Source organism: Zonotrichia albicollis, chromosome 6 (assembly GCF_047830755.1).
Source record: "Zonotrichia albicollis isolate bZonAlb1 chromosome 6, bZonAlb1.hap1, whole genome shotgun sequence".
Classification (NCBI taxonomy): Eukaryota; Metazoa; Chordata; class Aves; order Passeriformes; family Passerellidae; genus Zonotrichia; species Zonotrichia albicollis.
The window spans coordinates 5,329,605-5,346,407 of NC_133824.1; the positions used below are offsets into that span (position 1 = coordinate 5,329,605).

The 16,803-nt window shown below is 35.3% G+C and overlaps 1 protein-coding gene across 2 annotated transcripts in view; it reads right to left on the reverse strand.

Annotated features, from left to right (window-relative positions):
- Positions 1 to 16,803, reverse strand: part of WDR25 (WD repeat domain 25) — a 63,508-nt gene that overhangs the window by 19,515 nt on the left and 27,190 nt on the right. For both annotated transcript variants that reach the window (XM_005483218.4, XM_026791129.2), the window contains exons 3-4: positions 10,110 to 10,257; positions 755 to 885 (exon numbers count right to left, since the gene is read on the reverse strand). In XM_005483218.4, coding sequence (XP_005483275.2) covers positions 755 to 885; positions 10,110 to 10,257 — 279 coding nt within the window. The remainder of the gene's footprint in view (positions 1 to 754; positions 886 to 10,109; positions 10,258 to 16,803) is intronic.

The following is a 16,803-nucleotide window of genomic DNA, read 5'->3' on the forward strand; positions in this document are numbered from 1 at the left end:
ATTTCCCTTTATCTCTCACCTATTATTCTTAGTACATCACAGACAGAGACAAGGTGTGGCTGTGCTATCTCATCTTTTTCAAGTCCCTTCTGCCATCCTGAAGAGCAAACAGATGGCAAACTATGATGAGTAGGATCTACCCACAGAGAAATTCAAAGGAAAACAAAGAACTAATCACTTTGCAGTCCCTGCTTCTCTTTGAGCTGTTCTGTGCATGAGGATGTTGCTTACCTTAAACTTCCACTGGCAGAGTACAGCTCTGGTCTTACCTAAGCTCTCAACGGCTGCTGGGAGCACATTGCTCTTTGTGGTTCATGACAACGTAAAAGCAGAGGCATTTCACACTTCTGTGGCTGTTCATAAATGTAAAAATTGCTCCAGGCTTCTATACAAAAGTTACAGGCATAAGGTACACATCCTGACCCACAGGTAAGAGCTTGAGGAGCAAATCAGCTGTACTGTTTCTTTGCTTTTCACAATCCTCACATGAGCTATTTGCTTTGTTTAATTCAACTAGATGTAACTTACATCTACAGAAAGAAAAAAAAAATATTTTCTGTTAAGTGTTCCTCATAGCACTTAAAACACATTACAGAGGTTCATCTCAATGAATAGGAACACAGTGAAAAAGCAAAAGACCTCACAATAACAATTTAATGAAAGACCAGTAGGTACATCTAGCACCTTGATAACACACAGCACACACAACCTAGGGAACATTTGGAAAGAGAAAGAGAAAAAAGATTTGCTTTACCTTAGAAGTCCTTAAATCCCATGCTTTAACTTCTGGGCTGAATCCTCCACAAACGAAAACATTTGACTCTGTAGGGTGGAACTTCAGTGCACTGATCCTAAATTCTGTTTTGCTGCTAAATATCTGCTTCCCTAAAATCAAATAACAAGCACACATTAAAATTTGAGCAGAAAATGAAATATGTTATTCATTTCAACTTAGTTTCAAAGATATCAAGGTTGTTAAAAGTGAACATGCTTATAATTACACACTTCAAATATCTGGGGCTAGTCTAATTTAATGAAAATAAAAGACAACTCACTAATTTCTATCCACTTGAAATTGCTCCTGCTCATGGGCCTCTGCAGCACTGACTGCTTCCTACTGAAAAGAGACAACAAGTGGCTCCCACACTGAGGAGAAGAGCTCCACTAGGTCACAGTGCAGACAACACACAGGAAGAAATCTCCAAATCTAAAAGTTGAATGTTCTCCTACTGAGATGCCAGTCTTTTTTTTTTTTTCCAGTGAGACAAAAATAACTTGAATAAAACATTGTCTGTACAGAAATACTACATCTCAATCTATATTACAGCTCTTGAGTTGTTTACCTAACTTTCAGCAAAGGTAGGAGTGAAACTTCATCTTGGAAGTAGGAAATAATTTGCAAACCACCATATGAAGGCAATAGCTGTTCCCATGGATACACTGTTGCCAACATTTAATTGTACACACTAATCTCCACAGGATCCTGTGGTTAGTATCAATTGGATTGCCTGCACTTTGGAACACAACAGAATTCAGCTAGGTTAATTTATAGGACTTTTCCACAGTTCACTGCTTCCTTTCATCCTAACAAATTCATTATATTACTGTACATTCACTGAAATAAAATTTTTGGAACAGCAGTATGAACCAAGATAAATATATCTGCTCACTTTCACAATAACAACTGTGATTTATATTCTACATATCCCATATAAAGATCTCCATTAAATCAAGTTACTGCTGTAAGCAACAGTGAAGGAAGTACTGCAGAACTAAAACAAAAAAAAATCCTTTAAAATACTATGAGAAAAGCTTCTTAAAATATTCTTTAATTTGCATTTTATGCAAGTGAGGATTATCTTAAAACAGGCTTTTTTAAACAACTTTCAGCTAAAAACATTACTGACAGATGTAAAGCCTTGCAGTTAGGTGTACAATACTGAAAATCATTCACACAGATTTCTTCATGCTCATTTCATTCTCTGGGGCCGATTTATTTGATTTCATCATCAGTTCCATTTTCCTCATCTCCTGAACTCAACTTACACAGTCAATAGGCTAAGACTTGTAAAATTACTTATTTATTCAGTTTAAAGAAGAGAAAGGTTTTACTTTATCACATGTGCTCATCAAGGGAAAAGACAGGGAAAAAGATTACAGAGAGACTAAAGGAGGGGGGAGTGTTGTTCTATGTGAATTCTGGTATTTGTAGGGGATTTTTGTCCTTTTTTAAATGACTCGCCACCAATTGCCACTGCAAGATCTAAAGGATCTCTCTGTCACCACTAAGTGAAACACTTAATTTTGTCCATGAGTTCCTTCCCCCAAAGGACAAAAAAGTCATCAGGGCAGCAGAGATTTTCTCCACAAGTCATATTTGTGACCATCCCTTGCCATGGGAGCTTTCAGAACCCCAACAGCTACAGGGGAAAAAAACCAAAAAGCTCCACAGGGAAGGAAGAAAGTATTAAAATCATCAGTTATAGGAACAACAAGATGTTACTCTCATGTACACCACTACCAGGCATCATTTGGGGGAGGCTTTACAAAAGCCACATACACAGGCATCTTACCCACCCCCAGCACTTGAGAAAATACTGAATTACCCCATGGAGGGTCACTACTCTGTTTAATAGCACTTTACTCCCAAAGGAATTTTCTTCTTACTATTTCCCTGCTTAATAAAAACTCTGGGAGAATAATCAACAAGTTTTCAATGGGACTGCAGTCAGAAATTAGCAGAAGTGCAGCCTACCTGTACTAATCCTGTCACACAGCTTTATAAAGGACTCATCAAGAGATCACTGTTCTCCACAAAGTGTTGTCCAAACGGCATTAGACATATCCATAACTGATTCAGTGGAAGTCCTCATTTTGCAATCACTGGCTTTTCTATGTGTTTACCTCCACAAGACTTCTCAAAACTGCTTTTTCTATAATAAATACTTGTGTTCTTTAGCCTAAGACACGAGAAAGTCAGGTAAAACACAGGCAAAAAAGATGTGCATTTAGTTCAAGATGTATTTCATCTACTAACTACAAGATCTGTTACCTTTTCCATAGAAAGATTGATTTAACATAATTTGTTATTAATTAGTCAACTTTTCTATCTCATTCCCAACTGCTTCCAAGTAATTTAATAATTTGCCTGATATTTTCTTCAGAAACTAAAATGCTCTACATTCCCTACTCTGTCTCTCCCTATTTGATAGAGTGGGCACTGAATTTGCCCTTTTCTTGTCTGCTAGAAGCTGCAATTTATCCAAAAGCTCTCAGTGACAGTCATTAACATAATTAAACCATAATAATCTCAGTGTTATGAACTCTACATTACAATGTAATAACAAATAAAATTAATGCAAACAACCTGAGCATCTTATTTACCTCTTTATTCTTTAACCTCATTCTTTTTCTTAATTTAAGCTGCCACCTTATGATTTGATGCTGCAGATATTAATAAATTTTTTTACTTAAGTCAACAATCACAATAAACTAATACTAAAAGCTCAGGCTCTCCAGTTAATACTTTGCAAGACAACCCTCCCTCTCTCATTGCCTCCCCAAAGTGAAATTCAATCAAACATCTCTTTTTGAGAATTGAGTAAACAGTGTTCTGAAGAGTTTGGTGTTATTAGACGTACACACAAATTCCATTCCACTGCCATGTCACAGAAAAGGGGCAAGACTGGAATGTAGACAGGCTGAGAAGCAGCAATTAACAAACTCAAAAGGTTTTAGAGAAAGGAAACACTCTTTATTGTCACAACTAAAATTTATTCACAATTCACAATTCACTCAGAAATTTAGGAAAAATATCCATCTGAGAGATAGAACAGGTCAATGCAAAAGATGACATGGGGCATATTAGCTCATGCAATTCAGTAATTTGAGGCAATGAACTCAACTCTTAGCCTTTTCCTGCACAAACTTGGCTTCAGGTGCTATACTAACATGAGCAGAATTTATTCTTTCCAGGCTGTAATGCTGCTATGATGGAACCGACCCCACAGCTTGGGAAATCCAGGTTCAGTGTTTGCTGTAAATCCTCCTCCACCTTTCTGGAAATCTTTTTTTTTCAGTTACCCATCTTTTTTTCTACAATTACTCACTTTACTAAATGAAATATTCACCTTTGGAAGGGTCTTATTTTATATATTGAAACAGATGGCCTTGAAGGAGAAGACCCCCATCCATAACAGGTATAAATCAGCACATTTTTGTATATACCTTTATTTTGTATATATTTATTGCATTTTAGTTCCTAAAGGCAGCATAACCAACTCATAGACTAGAAAATTAGGCCTTTTGAAAATGTCTTTGGCTAATTGAGGGAAAATCCATACCACATATCATTTTCCTTTATAAGAGATTGTTATTCCAAAGAAGAAATCAAATGTTTCTCTAATCCTTAATTTTCACAATTTCAGTAACAATATCTACTATATCTTTTGCAGCATGTTTTATGTTCTTTAAAGGCTTTAATTAAATTCTTCAAGCATTAAAGGCTTGCCAGTAACATAATAATAACAAGCACAATACGGAAAAAAATCTTTAAAAATATCTTGAATATATGTTTCTGCTTCTTTATGCAGCAGCCTACTGTGAAACTGCTCAGCTATGAAATCAGATGTTTTAAAGGCTATTTAACATTCTGAATTTTTCACAGAACATCAGCACAGTTGCTCAGAACAGGATGCTTCTGTAACTGTGCTTAGTGGCCCTTAGGTTCACACACCTACTGCAAAACCCTAAAACATTTACTTCCTTACTCTAATCTGTGATCTGTCTTTCTGTAAAGAAAGGTGAAGCCTGAGACTTACAAGGACACAAGAGCAATCTTGCTTAGCAAAATGGATTCCCCTCTGTGCTTAGAAAAAGACATAAAACAACATACACAAAAATATTTCATTACAGTCACAGTCCCTCTCATGCACAATAGTGAAAACAAATTAGATTGATTAGACATCATTTGTTCCTAACAAATCAATGCTGTCTGTTACTTCTCCATTCTTGGTGTGCTGACAATTGGCTTTATTATTTTCTCAAGAACCAAAGTTATATTGATGACATATTTTTTCCTAGTTTTTGTCCCTAAATGTTCACAAGCAAGTTCTCAGCAAGTGCAGATGTTTGAAATATTAAATAATTTTCTCTTTTAACTTTTGAAACGTCCCCACAATAAATACTTTTCAGCAAGGCTTTACAGCAGTGAGCATAAAAAGTAAAATGCTGTTATCTCCTAGCTGGAGAGTGCTATGTTCAACTTATTTCATAAAACTGCTGAATCTTGGGGGAAACCTTTGACCTCACATCTAAGGTGCCTGCATACACTCCAAAGAAAAAAAATAAATAAGCAAACAAAAACATTATCAATCAACTGGGCTTTTTTTTATGAGGTGCCATATAAAAGCTTTCTGCATATTAAAACATATTCTCTAAATACTACTGGGACAGAAAAGGAGGAACAGAGGAATGCCACAGTTTTCCTGGGGTGATGTTTAGGTAAGAGAACTAGAACTCCTATGTGAACAAATATGAGTACATTAAAAATAGCAATGTTATATCTATAGGACTATCAAATTAGAACAGAAAAAAATACATTAAAAAGAAAATTTTCTTGGTAGGTACAAGATGTTCCATTAAGAAACTCTCTCTCTCATTATAACTCTGAGGAAATTATATTTGAAAGCAAGCTTAGTCCATGAACTAAAATACAACTGCAGCATTTGGCAACTTAGGAAATGTGCCAAAATTTCTTGGAACATTCCCTCTGTCATAATATTAAAGAAATGAAAAGTATCTACAATATGCAAATAGTAAAAAAACCCAGCCAATGTTCTGCCTATGCTATTATACCAATTCATTTGTGACTAATGAAAAATCTACTGATTAATAAAACATGCATTCCAAAAATAAAACAGTTATAAATAAATTCTAAAAATACAATTACCCTTCCAAAGTTGGTAGAGCACCTCCATTGCATCTGGACATAACAGAAGTTAAATGTCAAATTTATTTGACCTAGAAAGTTTTAAAAGCATTTTTTTCAGTGCTCTCAGAATATAGCACTATTTAACACTCTGTAAATAACAATGTGTCTGAACTACCAGTAATAGAAAATGACTGTGTGTTATTAGAGAAAAACAAAAGCAGGCAGTCTCAGAGTGCTGCATTACTATCATATTTGTGAAAATATTCAAAAGACTTTGTTTTTATAAAGAAATAGTGTATTTAAAATAGGACAATAAAAAAATATTAGCCAGTAACAGGCAGTAAATCTGCAGATTTTGGATCTACCAATATTCATGAATCTCCATAGTGCAGTGCTGAACTTGCCTGATGCAAACTGCAACTGATCACAGAACCACTCATGTGAATGACTCATGCATAACCTTCAGTTCTTTAAAAATAATGCACATTTTGGGTCCAACCCATACTGAATGTGTACAATAGCTTTTAAGAAAACCATGTTTGTGAAGAGTCTTAGCTTCACATCCTAGTGTTAAGGCACTGGATGGCCCTTGAAGATAATATATGATGATCTACAAAAACTGAATTTAAAAAAGACTTGCACAGCAACATCTATTATCTCTTATCCAAACCACAGTAGGAGAACTCCTTGTACCTCATTTACTTGAATTCTTCTCTTGTACTGTTCTTCATCACAGTATCCTGTAGGTTGGACCTCCAGGGATCATCTACTCGTAATCCCTACTCAAATTATGTCCAGCTGCAGCAGATTCCTAAAGGATCTAGGGTCTGTCCACTGAGGTTCTGGGTACTCCAAGTACAGACTCCACAGCTTCTCTGAACAGCCTGGTTTAGTATTTGATCACCCTTGAGCTGAGCCAACAAGTTCCTGTGTTCCTACACCGTTCCTTTGCCTCTCATCCTTTCACTGCACATCTCTGAGAAGAGCCTGTATCATTTTCTCTACCTGCTAGGTAAATACTCATGATCTGGCCTGGAATGATGTTGACCTCCTTTGCTGCTGACAACGCTGCCGATTCACATGCAGCACCAGGACTTCCAGGTACTTTTTTGCAAAGTTTCTTTCTAACCAGTTTAACATCAGTCTGTTCTGCTGCACAGGATTACTCCACTCCAGATCATGACCTTGCTGAACTTCCTGAGATTCCTATCACCTCTTTTTTTATGCTTGGAGTATCTTAGATCTTTGTATATGTAAGAACTTTCATTTCATACACGTGACAAGGGCAAGGAGTTTGGTGGTGTAAAACTGCAGCATAAGATTTCATGGATGTGTCTTCTAGCCTCATATCAGGATTTCTCTGCCAACAGCAAAAATTCTGTTTCATGACTAATGAGATTTCAGTGTTTGCTTCTATTCTGATGTTGTTCAGATCATAAAAGTAGAAAAAAACCCACTCTAGAAGATGCACTATATTAGCACATGGGATACCCAAACTGAAGTCCAATCTTGGAAAGAAATTTTCCTGAAGAATTTACTCTAGTGCTGTTTGTTAAAAAATTGTTGACACATTCCTTTGAGAAATATCATAACTAGCCTTAATCAGACCCAGAACAATTAGCAAGATTACAATTTCAATTTAGTAGGGCAGAAACTATGTTCCCAACAGAAAACCAACAGAAAATGACAAAAAATCCCCCACAGTTCAGCAGCTCAATACCATGCATGTACTAAGCTGTATTTGCAACCTTTTTTAAATTTTAAGTCATTCTTTATAGATCATTAGGTTTCTTTTAGGGAAGGACATGTAGCAATTTTTATAACACAGATGTAATATATAAAACATATACTGAAAACCAAGACAAGAAAGATTAGATTTTAGGAAACTACTGGAAAAAATGTTGAACCAGAACAAAATATACCAGAGCATAGAGCCTGAAAGAGAGCATTATTATTTATAAAATCTCACTGGCATGCATTTACTACATTTAAACACACTGGTAGTTAGTTCACACTAGCAATGGAAAGTAATTAGGACTGAAGTCCAAAAAAGTATATGAAAGTCCAATATGAAGGAACAGTTCTAACATCTATCTGAAGTTAATCAAAGAAGAAATCATCTCAGCACTGATGAAGAGTGAGGAGGAATGAATGATTCAGTGAACTAATGTAAATCAAAATCTCATAGATGCCTTAGTGTTTTTCAAATGGAAATGAGGCTTTTTATATCAAATTGATTTGGATTCCAGAGGCAACTGCTTGCCCTGTCTTTCTGAACAGAACTGACTGAAATGTATGAAAAGAAGAGTAACTTTACAACAGGGAAGGAGCTCAGAAACTGGCTTGCATACATACGAAATCAGACTAAAGTTCTGATCACTCCTATTATGCTTTTCCAAATCGGGTGTGAAAGGTCCAATCACAACTGCAGTTCAGAGGAACTACAAGGAATTCTGTGTTCTTTAAATAAGACAGTAATGAATACCTGATACTTCCAAGTATATAAGCATTCATTTCACACATACAATTTATTGAAGTAGCTAGAAACCCTATAACTCACAAGTCAGTAAGGAAAGAACCATTTACAAATTTATCTGCTTTGACACTTAGTAAATGTATTTTGTTATTGTTGTCATTTCTTAGAGAAGTATAAATGAATCACTATAATCAACTTAATCCAGACTTCTGTTCCATTACTGGTTAATTAAGCTGAAGAGATATTGGAAATTAAAGAATATTATTTAAATTATGTATCTTTGGAATTTTCCCTATAATTTTACAAGATTTTTCCCAGAATAGTGAAAAGTGATTCAGGCACACAAAATCTATTCAGCTGCTACAAATCCCATTATGAAGATAGCCATTCCATTTAGAATTTTTAAGCACTACCAACAAAAGTAAATCCACTTGGATAAGTAAGGTTCAGTTATATGTGGGACTACAAAGGTTGCTGTAGAAATCTGACAAATTAATGACTTGGTATATTAACCTCATGTACTATTACACCAAGTATTTAAAGCTTCTTTCCCCATGAAAAAAGCTGAATATTCTGAAAACACCAGTATTCTGTAACATATTTTACATTCCTACACTGCAACAGCTCCCTTCCAGCCATCACTGTATTCAAATACTTCTGGTACAATTATTGTTGAGAAAAATAAATTCTTGGAGCATGAAAAAGAACCTTTTTCTCATGTGAACAATATTTTAAAATTTTCTTGGCTGCTTTCTCAGTTCCTCTGAATAGGATTTCTGCTTTCCAGTTATTCACATACAATGTAGTTCTTTCTTTTATGCAAGAGAAAATCCTCCTAGACAAAAACCGCTTGTAATTTTTGTAAGGATTTCTATTGTAGTCTTATAAAAAATATTGCACCTTTGCAGGAGTTAAACACTTAAAAATAAACTAAGGGGGAAATGTAAAATTGCATCTCTTCCCTTGACAATGTCCCATTTTGGATCTAATTCATATATTACACACAGAGATATCCTATTATGCAGAGTCCCAGTGAAAGCTGCTGATGTTGGAAACACATTAAGGAGAGAAGGAATACAGAAGTGCTGACAGAAGCACTTTAGTTTGTGAAGGAGACAGGAGGAGACACAGCATCCAGGAAATTAGTTGTTAAGGTTACAACAATCAAATCCCAAATCAAATTCAAAAATGCATCAAAGCAACACAAGTTCAGTCTCAAGGTTTCATACCAGAATTTAAGTTTCTATACTCCTAATTAAGGTCCTATTCAGAAAAAAGAAAAAATCACCTAATTAACTTCAAACACAAACATCAACCCAACAGAGAATGAGATACAAGCCTATGTTTAAACTAAATATATGTATAAATGTTACTGAAGTCAGTCTTAAGAGGCTGTTCAAATACTTTAATGAATTATGGTGACAGAGCATAAAAATACACATTTCATTCCATTCATCTGTGTAGTATCTGACAACATAAATTACATGTGATTGTCGACTTCAAGATATTTCAGTTTTCTCAAACTTCCCCAACTACTCTTAATTGCCAAAACACATTTTTAAAGTACAGTCACATTTCAAGAATTCTAACTTTCACCTATGGATTTGTCTATATTTTAGAAGAAAGAGTAAGGCTAGCAAGGTCCCAAGTGATCTGTACACAATAAAGAAATGGCTGTAATGCATTCTTCATGGCCTTTACCTGTTTCCACATCTGTTAAATGCAGCATGGAATCAAAGCCCCCACTGAGGATCCTTCTTCCACAGGATGACCACCGGGCAGCTCGAACGGCACAGGAGTGACAGGAGAAGGTTTTTAAACAGCAGCCTGTATCTACTGCATCCCAAACCTTAAAAAGAAGGATAAGGACACCTTTACAAAGAATCACAGTATTTTTTTCAATAATAATTTTCTACAGCAAATCACTGTAGTTAAGAAAGCTTTGCATTCTGAAGTTGTATCAAGTTGGTAACTTGATACAACTTGTTACTTGTTTCCCAGTAATATATTTTAGAAAATACAACTACTTTGACTTCAGTTTCAAAGTACAGTTGACAAAAAATTAAAAGCACATGCATTTCATGGTTCTGTTTTTCCCATAGTTTTAAGATAAAATTAGAAGTTTAGCAACATCATATAAAAATACAGTACGATCAGATCTGTGACAGAAAGCTAAACAACAAAACTATTTTCTTATAAATGTTCTCTTCAGTAAAAACTGGATTATAAAATATCTTATGGTTGTACAATATAATACCTTTGGAGTTTAAAATGTGAAAAGGGAGAAAAAAGCAAGACTTTGGGTAATGTATTTTTATCTTCAATTACATTTTCTTCTTACTGGACAAAAAGGAATTGCTGGCAGTATCATTACACAATGCATACTCAGAAGACAACATTCCATTAAAGAAAATTATTTTATCAAAAGATTTTATATCACGAAACACAGTTCTGCAATGCAAAGCAACCAATTATCATTAATTACTTGACTAGCCAGTAAAGACTGAAACCATGAGGGCCATACCCTTAGTATTCCACCCTAATCACAAGTCTAAAAAATCAGGGAAATTTTAATCTTACACTGCTTTTGAAAGTAAGTTTCTCTCTTTTAATGAGTTTTAATGATTGTTTCAAGTTTCACGGTATCAAAAAAGGGTTAATTATGTCTTGGAGGGCTTTTGGTATGAGGAAGCTAATGAATGAATCAGGATGAAAGGAAAAACAGGTGGTACATGCTTCCAATATTTTCTGTCATGTTTTAGAGATTAAGTACAAAAACTCAATTTTCACAAGAAAGGTAAAGCAAGTCCGACAGCACTTTTGAGTTTATGCTTCATTTAAAAAAAGCTACATAATTGGAAATAGCACATCCTTAAAGCTGCACATTTCCCTCGATTATATGAATTAGAACAAGTGATCCGCTCTTGTGGATGAGATCCCTGATGACACCCAAGGGACAATTCAGCAGGTAACACATTTCTCTCCACTGTTTTACTTTCCATCAGCCCTTTTTTGCCCAGGTAATGGTGGTGTTGCAATGCTTTCTGAAATTAGAGTTGCATGGGCAAGGCAGTTTTGATTGAGGAAATTCACTTCGTCTAGTGCCCATTAATGTAAAGTTTTAATTACAGAACCAGGTTTTGAGGAAAACAGACCAAGAGTTAAGCAAGTGTTCAGAAACACATAATCACAAAAGTGATTATATGTCGGTGCTTTTATTAAGAGCTCTGGGTGTCAGGGGTATTTCAACCCAAATCTGACTCCGACCATATATTCAAGATGAACTCGTTTTTATATTCTATCGTGATATAACTTTCATGTTAATTATTGAACTTATATTGCTCTATTCTATACAAAGATTTCAGTCAAGCATGGCCCCTCATGGCTCCCCCTTAAATTTCTAACACAGTTTCTCATGATTCTTCTTATGATTATACAATAATTATATTTAATTACTAAACAATCATCACATCTAACAATTATATCATTTATCATACTGCTTACGCAGGTGCATTGATCTGACAAAACACAAAGTCTAACATTTTCAGAGTCTATCTTTAACATTTTCCCAGGGCCCCACTATCACAAGCACTTAAGGGAGCATCTTCTCCTGTCAGATCCCACTTCAGTGCAGTGCTTCTCCCCCTGCTCCTACCCAGCTCCATCAGTTTTCCCTGGGCATCATGGTGAGATGCTCAGCCAAGCAGGGAATGCTGAGCTGTAACAGAACTGCCTCGGGTTACAAGCACCAGGCTGTGCCTCCAAGGGACAGAGATGTTAACCATGCTGTATGCACAAATGGAGAATCTTCTCTATTTCATTTCGAAGGAAAAGGCTTCAGATCCTATCAGAGGATCACTGCAAAGCCACCATCATGTCTGCATTTCCTTAGGGAGCCTCTTAAGCTCTTCCCCATTCCTGTGTATTTCCACTGTTTAACCTGGGGTAAGTGAAAACACTGTGGTTCATGGGAGAGAGAGTTCCACTGTCCAAAGCTGGAGAGGAATTCTGCTCAGCTGCTGGTGCCTGCTCCAGCCAGGCAGCCACCATCACTGAAAAGATGAGGGTTTGCAAAACGATGAGTCCCCTGCATCTGAGTTTGCATCTCCCTGCCCAAGACTCAGGTGTCAGATCAGCTGATTCTCCAGGGTGATGGGCATTTCAGGGTTCCAATTTCAACTGACAGAGTCAAGTGTATCAAAAATAACTTGTGTGGAAATAAAGGCCTTTCTAGTCTTTTTTTCTTCTTCTTCCAAATTCTAGGGCCATTAAAGCTTCCTATTTCAAGTGACTGATGTTGAGAATCTTGCCTTCTTTGGCAAAAAAAAGGAACATGAATTACAATCTCTTTACCAGAAGAGGATCCCAAACATATTCTTCTGAGTGGCATCTATACATGAACCTGAAAAACAGATTTCTTTTCAAAACCAGTCTAAGGCTGAAGATAAGGGCCACACCTCCATAATCTGTCACGGTTTCAAGAATTTCAAAGTATTTTTTTAATAAATTGTCTTAGAACTATTTTAAAAATTTCACTTAAAATACCAAAATATGCTAAACTTTAACCTGGTAATAAATACCTTTACAAGTAGCATTTGTAGAATAAACTCCGATATTTACATGGAAAAAGATCATATTTAGTACAGAATAAATTATTTGGGCATAGGAAGCAGTTCACTGAAAAATACAGAGACTGAGATATATATAAATCTTCATTCACAGGCATTGGAACACATGTATCAAGTATTCTAAGACTAGAAATTATTATACATCTGCCAAAGCAAGACACATTTATATGAAATGATTTTTACCAAGAGATCAACTGCTTTAAATGTTGTAGCTTGACTTCAAAACTCAGCTCTCACAGAAATTCAGTATTATTTCCAGATGAAATACTAAATATTCATTAAACGTGACATTGCTCTTTTATCTTGTGATGACCATTGTGATTTTAATTGCTGAGCTAAAAAAGTTAAAAGCACACATTTCATCCTGCTACTCTGAAAATACTAATTTTTTGCCACATACTCAAGCAATAATGTTATACATTATAAACTATAACTAATCCATCCTTTCCCTTTATAAGAATCATAAAAACAATGAAATATGCAACTGTTATTAGAAAAAATAAAACATATTATCATATTGCCTCCTCTAAATCCAAAATTATTAACTAATTAATTATACAGTATTTGAAAGAAATAAACAGCCAATACTCATTTCTGGCATAAAAGTATCATGAAAACTTTAATTTTATTTTTTCCAATTTTATTTAAATTTACTTTAAATTTAAACTGGTTCATCTTTCACTACCATTTCCTACTCTTCCGGGCTTCACTATTTATAATACTGCATTTCCATTTCTTTTCCACAAATTGTTTTCATTTCATTTCCTCTCCCATTATATAAACTATGGTGATTACATAGTTTTCTGCTAGGATTAATGTATGGGGCCAAAATGGCAGGTACAAACAGCAAAGTGACAAAATTATACTAGTGATTTCTTTACAAAAGCAATTTTCCTTTTACTTTCTCTGAGGCACATTGTAATTCAATTGCTCTTTCACATTCTCCATAGTATTTGGAAATAAAGGCTTCAGAAGTTGTTTGCTTTCCCGTGTAGCCTAGAAATGCTATGAAAATACTGTAACATGTATTTGAGGCAACACAACCAGACCTCCTTGCCCTTGAGATTGGAAGTGCACAAAGCACATAAGCAACTACACAATGTAGGAGATGAGATTTATTATAGATATGTTTCCAGATCCTATTTTCTGCTTGCAGGAAAACAGCCTTGGAAAATAAAGCAGTTCGGTTGAAGATAAAAACTCTTGGTAAGTCTCAGCAGGAAGCAGGAGAGGGTAAGCACTTGATACTCAAGTAAACAGCAGTCACAGAATAAAGCTCTGGGGTCTGCTGCACAATCAACCAGCTCATAAGGCACAAAAGAAAGGCTTTTATCTTACTGATCATACACACTGGGGATTCATTCCCAAAAAAAAAACAAACTACACAGTAACATAAGCAGAGGAACCAAAATAATATGAGAACTCATCATGCAGACCAAGAGTGATAAATTAGGAATTGAGCACATCTTTTTCATTGCCATGCTATGATTTTCCATGATGCACTTGCCTCCAACTTAGATTGCAGAAAAGAAAACCCAGCAGCCTGACTTTTAGAAAGAGAAAGGTGCATCTATTCAAGCAGGCAGTCAGTAATTGCACAGTGAACCTGAGAACAATGATTCCATTGTGATAAATTAGAGGTTGGAAGCAAGTGAGGAATTAAGTTGTATGCATTTTGAATTTGCATGCACAGAGGAACTACAGCAGAGCCAGTCAAGAATACTAAACAATAAATCAATTTCTGGAGCATGTGTACCACCAGAATTAAAAAGTTTTTTAATGGATGGATCCATGTTCATTTCAATATAACATCCATTCTAAAAGAACTCTTCCTCCCTCAATTTAGCCAAGTTGTGTTACCAACTTCCTCTGTCAATGGCTCCTAGTGAACCACAGCAAGAAATCATTTCTTACTTGTCAATTACTATAAATATAAACGTGGCATTTAAGAAACAGCCCTGTTCAAGGATGATGTGGGATAGTACTGAGTTACAGGATGCATGAAGAAATAACCATGCTTTGACTAGAATAGACTCTGTTCCATTCCACAGTGCACTCAGGCTGCTCCACAGACTTCTGAATCTAAAAAGACATGAGCCTCTCCTGTCCCTTTTTTTAAACAGCACTGATCCCTGATGTATCTCAAGGAGACAAAACTGATTCCGTTTTTTTACTTTGTTTTTTAACTGAATTCAGAACTGAAAGATATGCCATATCTGCTAACATGCAATTTCTAACAAATGAAGTAGAGAAGGAAGCCCCAAACTATCTACATAAAGTGTCTTTTCTAGTTTTCAAAGCAGGCTCTGATCTCTGATCTGTACTTTAAAAGGTTCTTTGAAAATCAAAGGGCCAGAGGGCAGAAATAGTCTCATGGAAAAACTATAAAAAGGTATCTCCTGCTGTTACTACTTCAGACTCCCCAGTTGGATGAGGTGCAGCTTTGGGCAGGACTGCAAGAGCTAAAAGTGCCCCTTGGTTATCTCTAACACACAGCAATAAGATAAGGGGCTACATAAGGAGGTAGGTACATTCTTTTATTTATAAAACTGAGACAAGAGAGTGCCAGGAAGGGAAGCAATAAATAGCCAAACAATAAAATTGCTAGGTGTGCCTAAGCCTCTCAAGCCATTGCATGACTTACAAAAATGTCTGATCTTGCATGTAATATATATAAATTCCTAAAGTAACTACAGGAATATTTATCATATTTTACGTTTGTTTCAGTTCATGTCTTCTTAAAATATTGAGCTAAATAATACTGGTGTAGTACAAAGCAAAATTTGTTGAAAGAACCATGGAAGAAATCACTTGAACTCCTTTGTTTAAACCTGCAGTTAAACAGTGTGAAAATTAAGCTCAAAAAACCCCTGTGAGCTAAGGTCACTTTGTGTATAACCTTCAAGTGCTAATAAACTTATTTTCAAACAGTTCTGAAGGAAGTAAATAGATGTTCAGATTGTTATATGGACTATGAGTGATGACATTTTGAACACACCAGCTTAATTTTCAAACCAACTGTCCCAAAAAAAGAGTTTTTCTGCAGGATTCTGTATAGCTACATACAGCTAACACATTTTCAGATGTGTTGAACACTTGCTTCAGGAATGTTTAAATTGTTCTAGGGAACATATTTTAAATGACAACCCTCTTCCTAATCTAGACATGGTGTAAGAAGTATATACCAATGCTGTCATTTGAACATTTACATATTTCCACTAGTTTTCTTCTTGCAGCAGTTGTAACTCAAAATCAATTATCTTACTAATCTCAAGGGAAGTACTAACTTTATTATTGCTTTAATATCTGAATAAGAGAATAAGAATTTGTATTTGGATAGCTTATTACTAGACAAGCCTTAGTACTGTAGAAACAAGGAGAATGGAAAGTAGAAAACTATAATAAATTCAATTAGCTGAGACAGCTAGCATAAGGCCTAAATTTGTTGTTTTTCCCTTAAAAAATTTAATATTAAAATATCACAAGTGTATTAATCAAATCAAGGTAATGAGGTATAAAATCTTCTCTTTTACAAAAAAAATGAAAAAAGGAAAACAAAACCAAACAAAACCATAAACAAACTAACAAAAACCCCAGAAACAAAATCAAACTAAACCCAAAAATAACTCAGCATATTAGACATAAGATAGTTCTAATTTTGTAGGGGGCTTTATTCAGGCAGAAGCATTTTAAGTTATAATACTTGTGGCATACTAGTTGGCACTACTACTAGAAACTACTCAGTGGTGTGAAAACTGATTTGCACA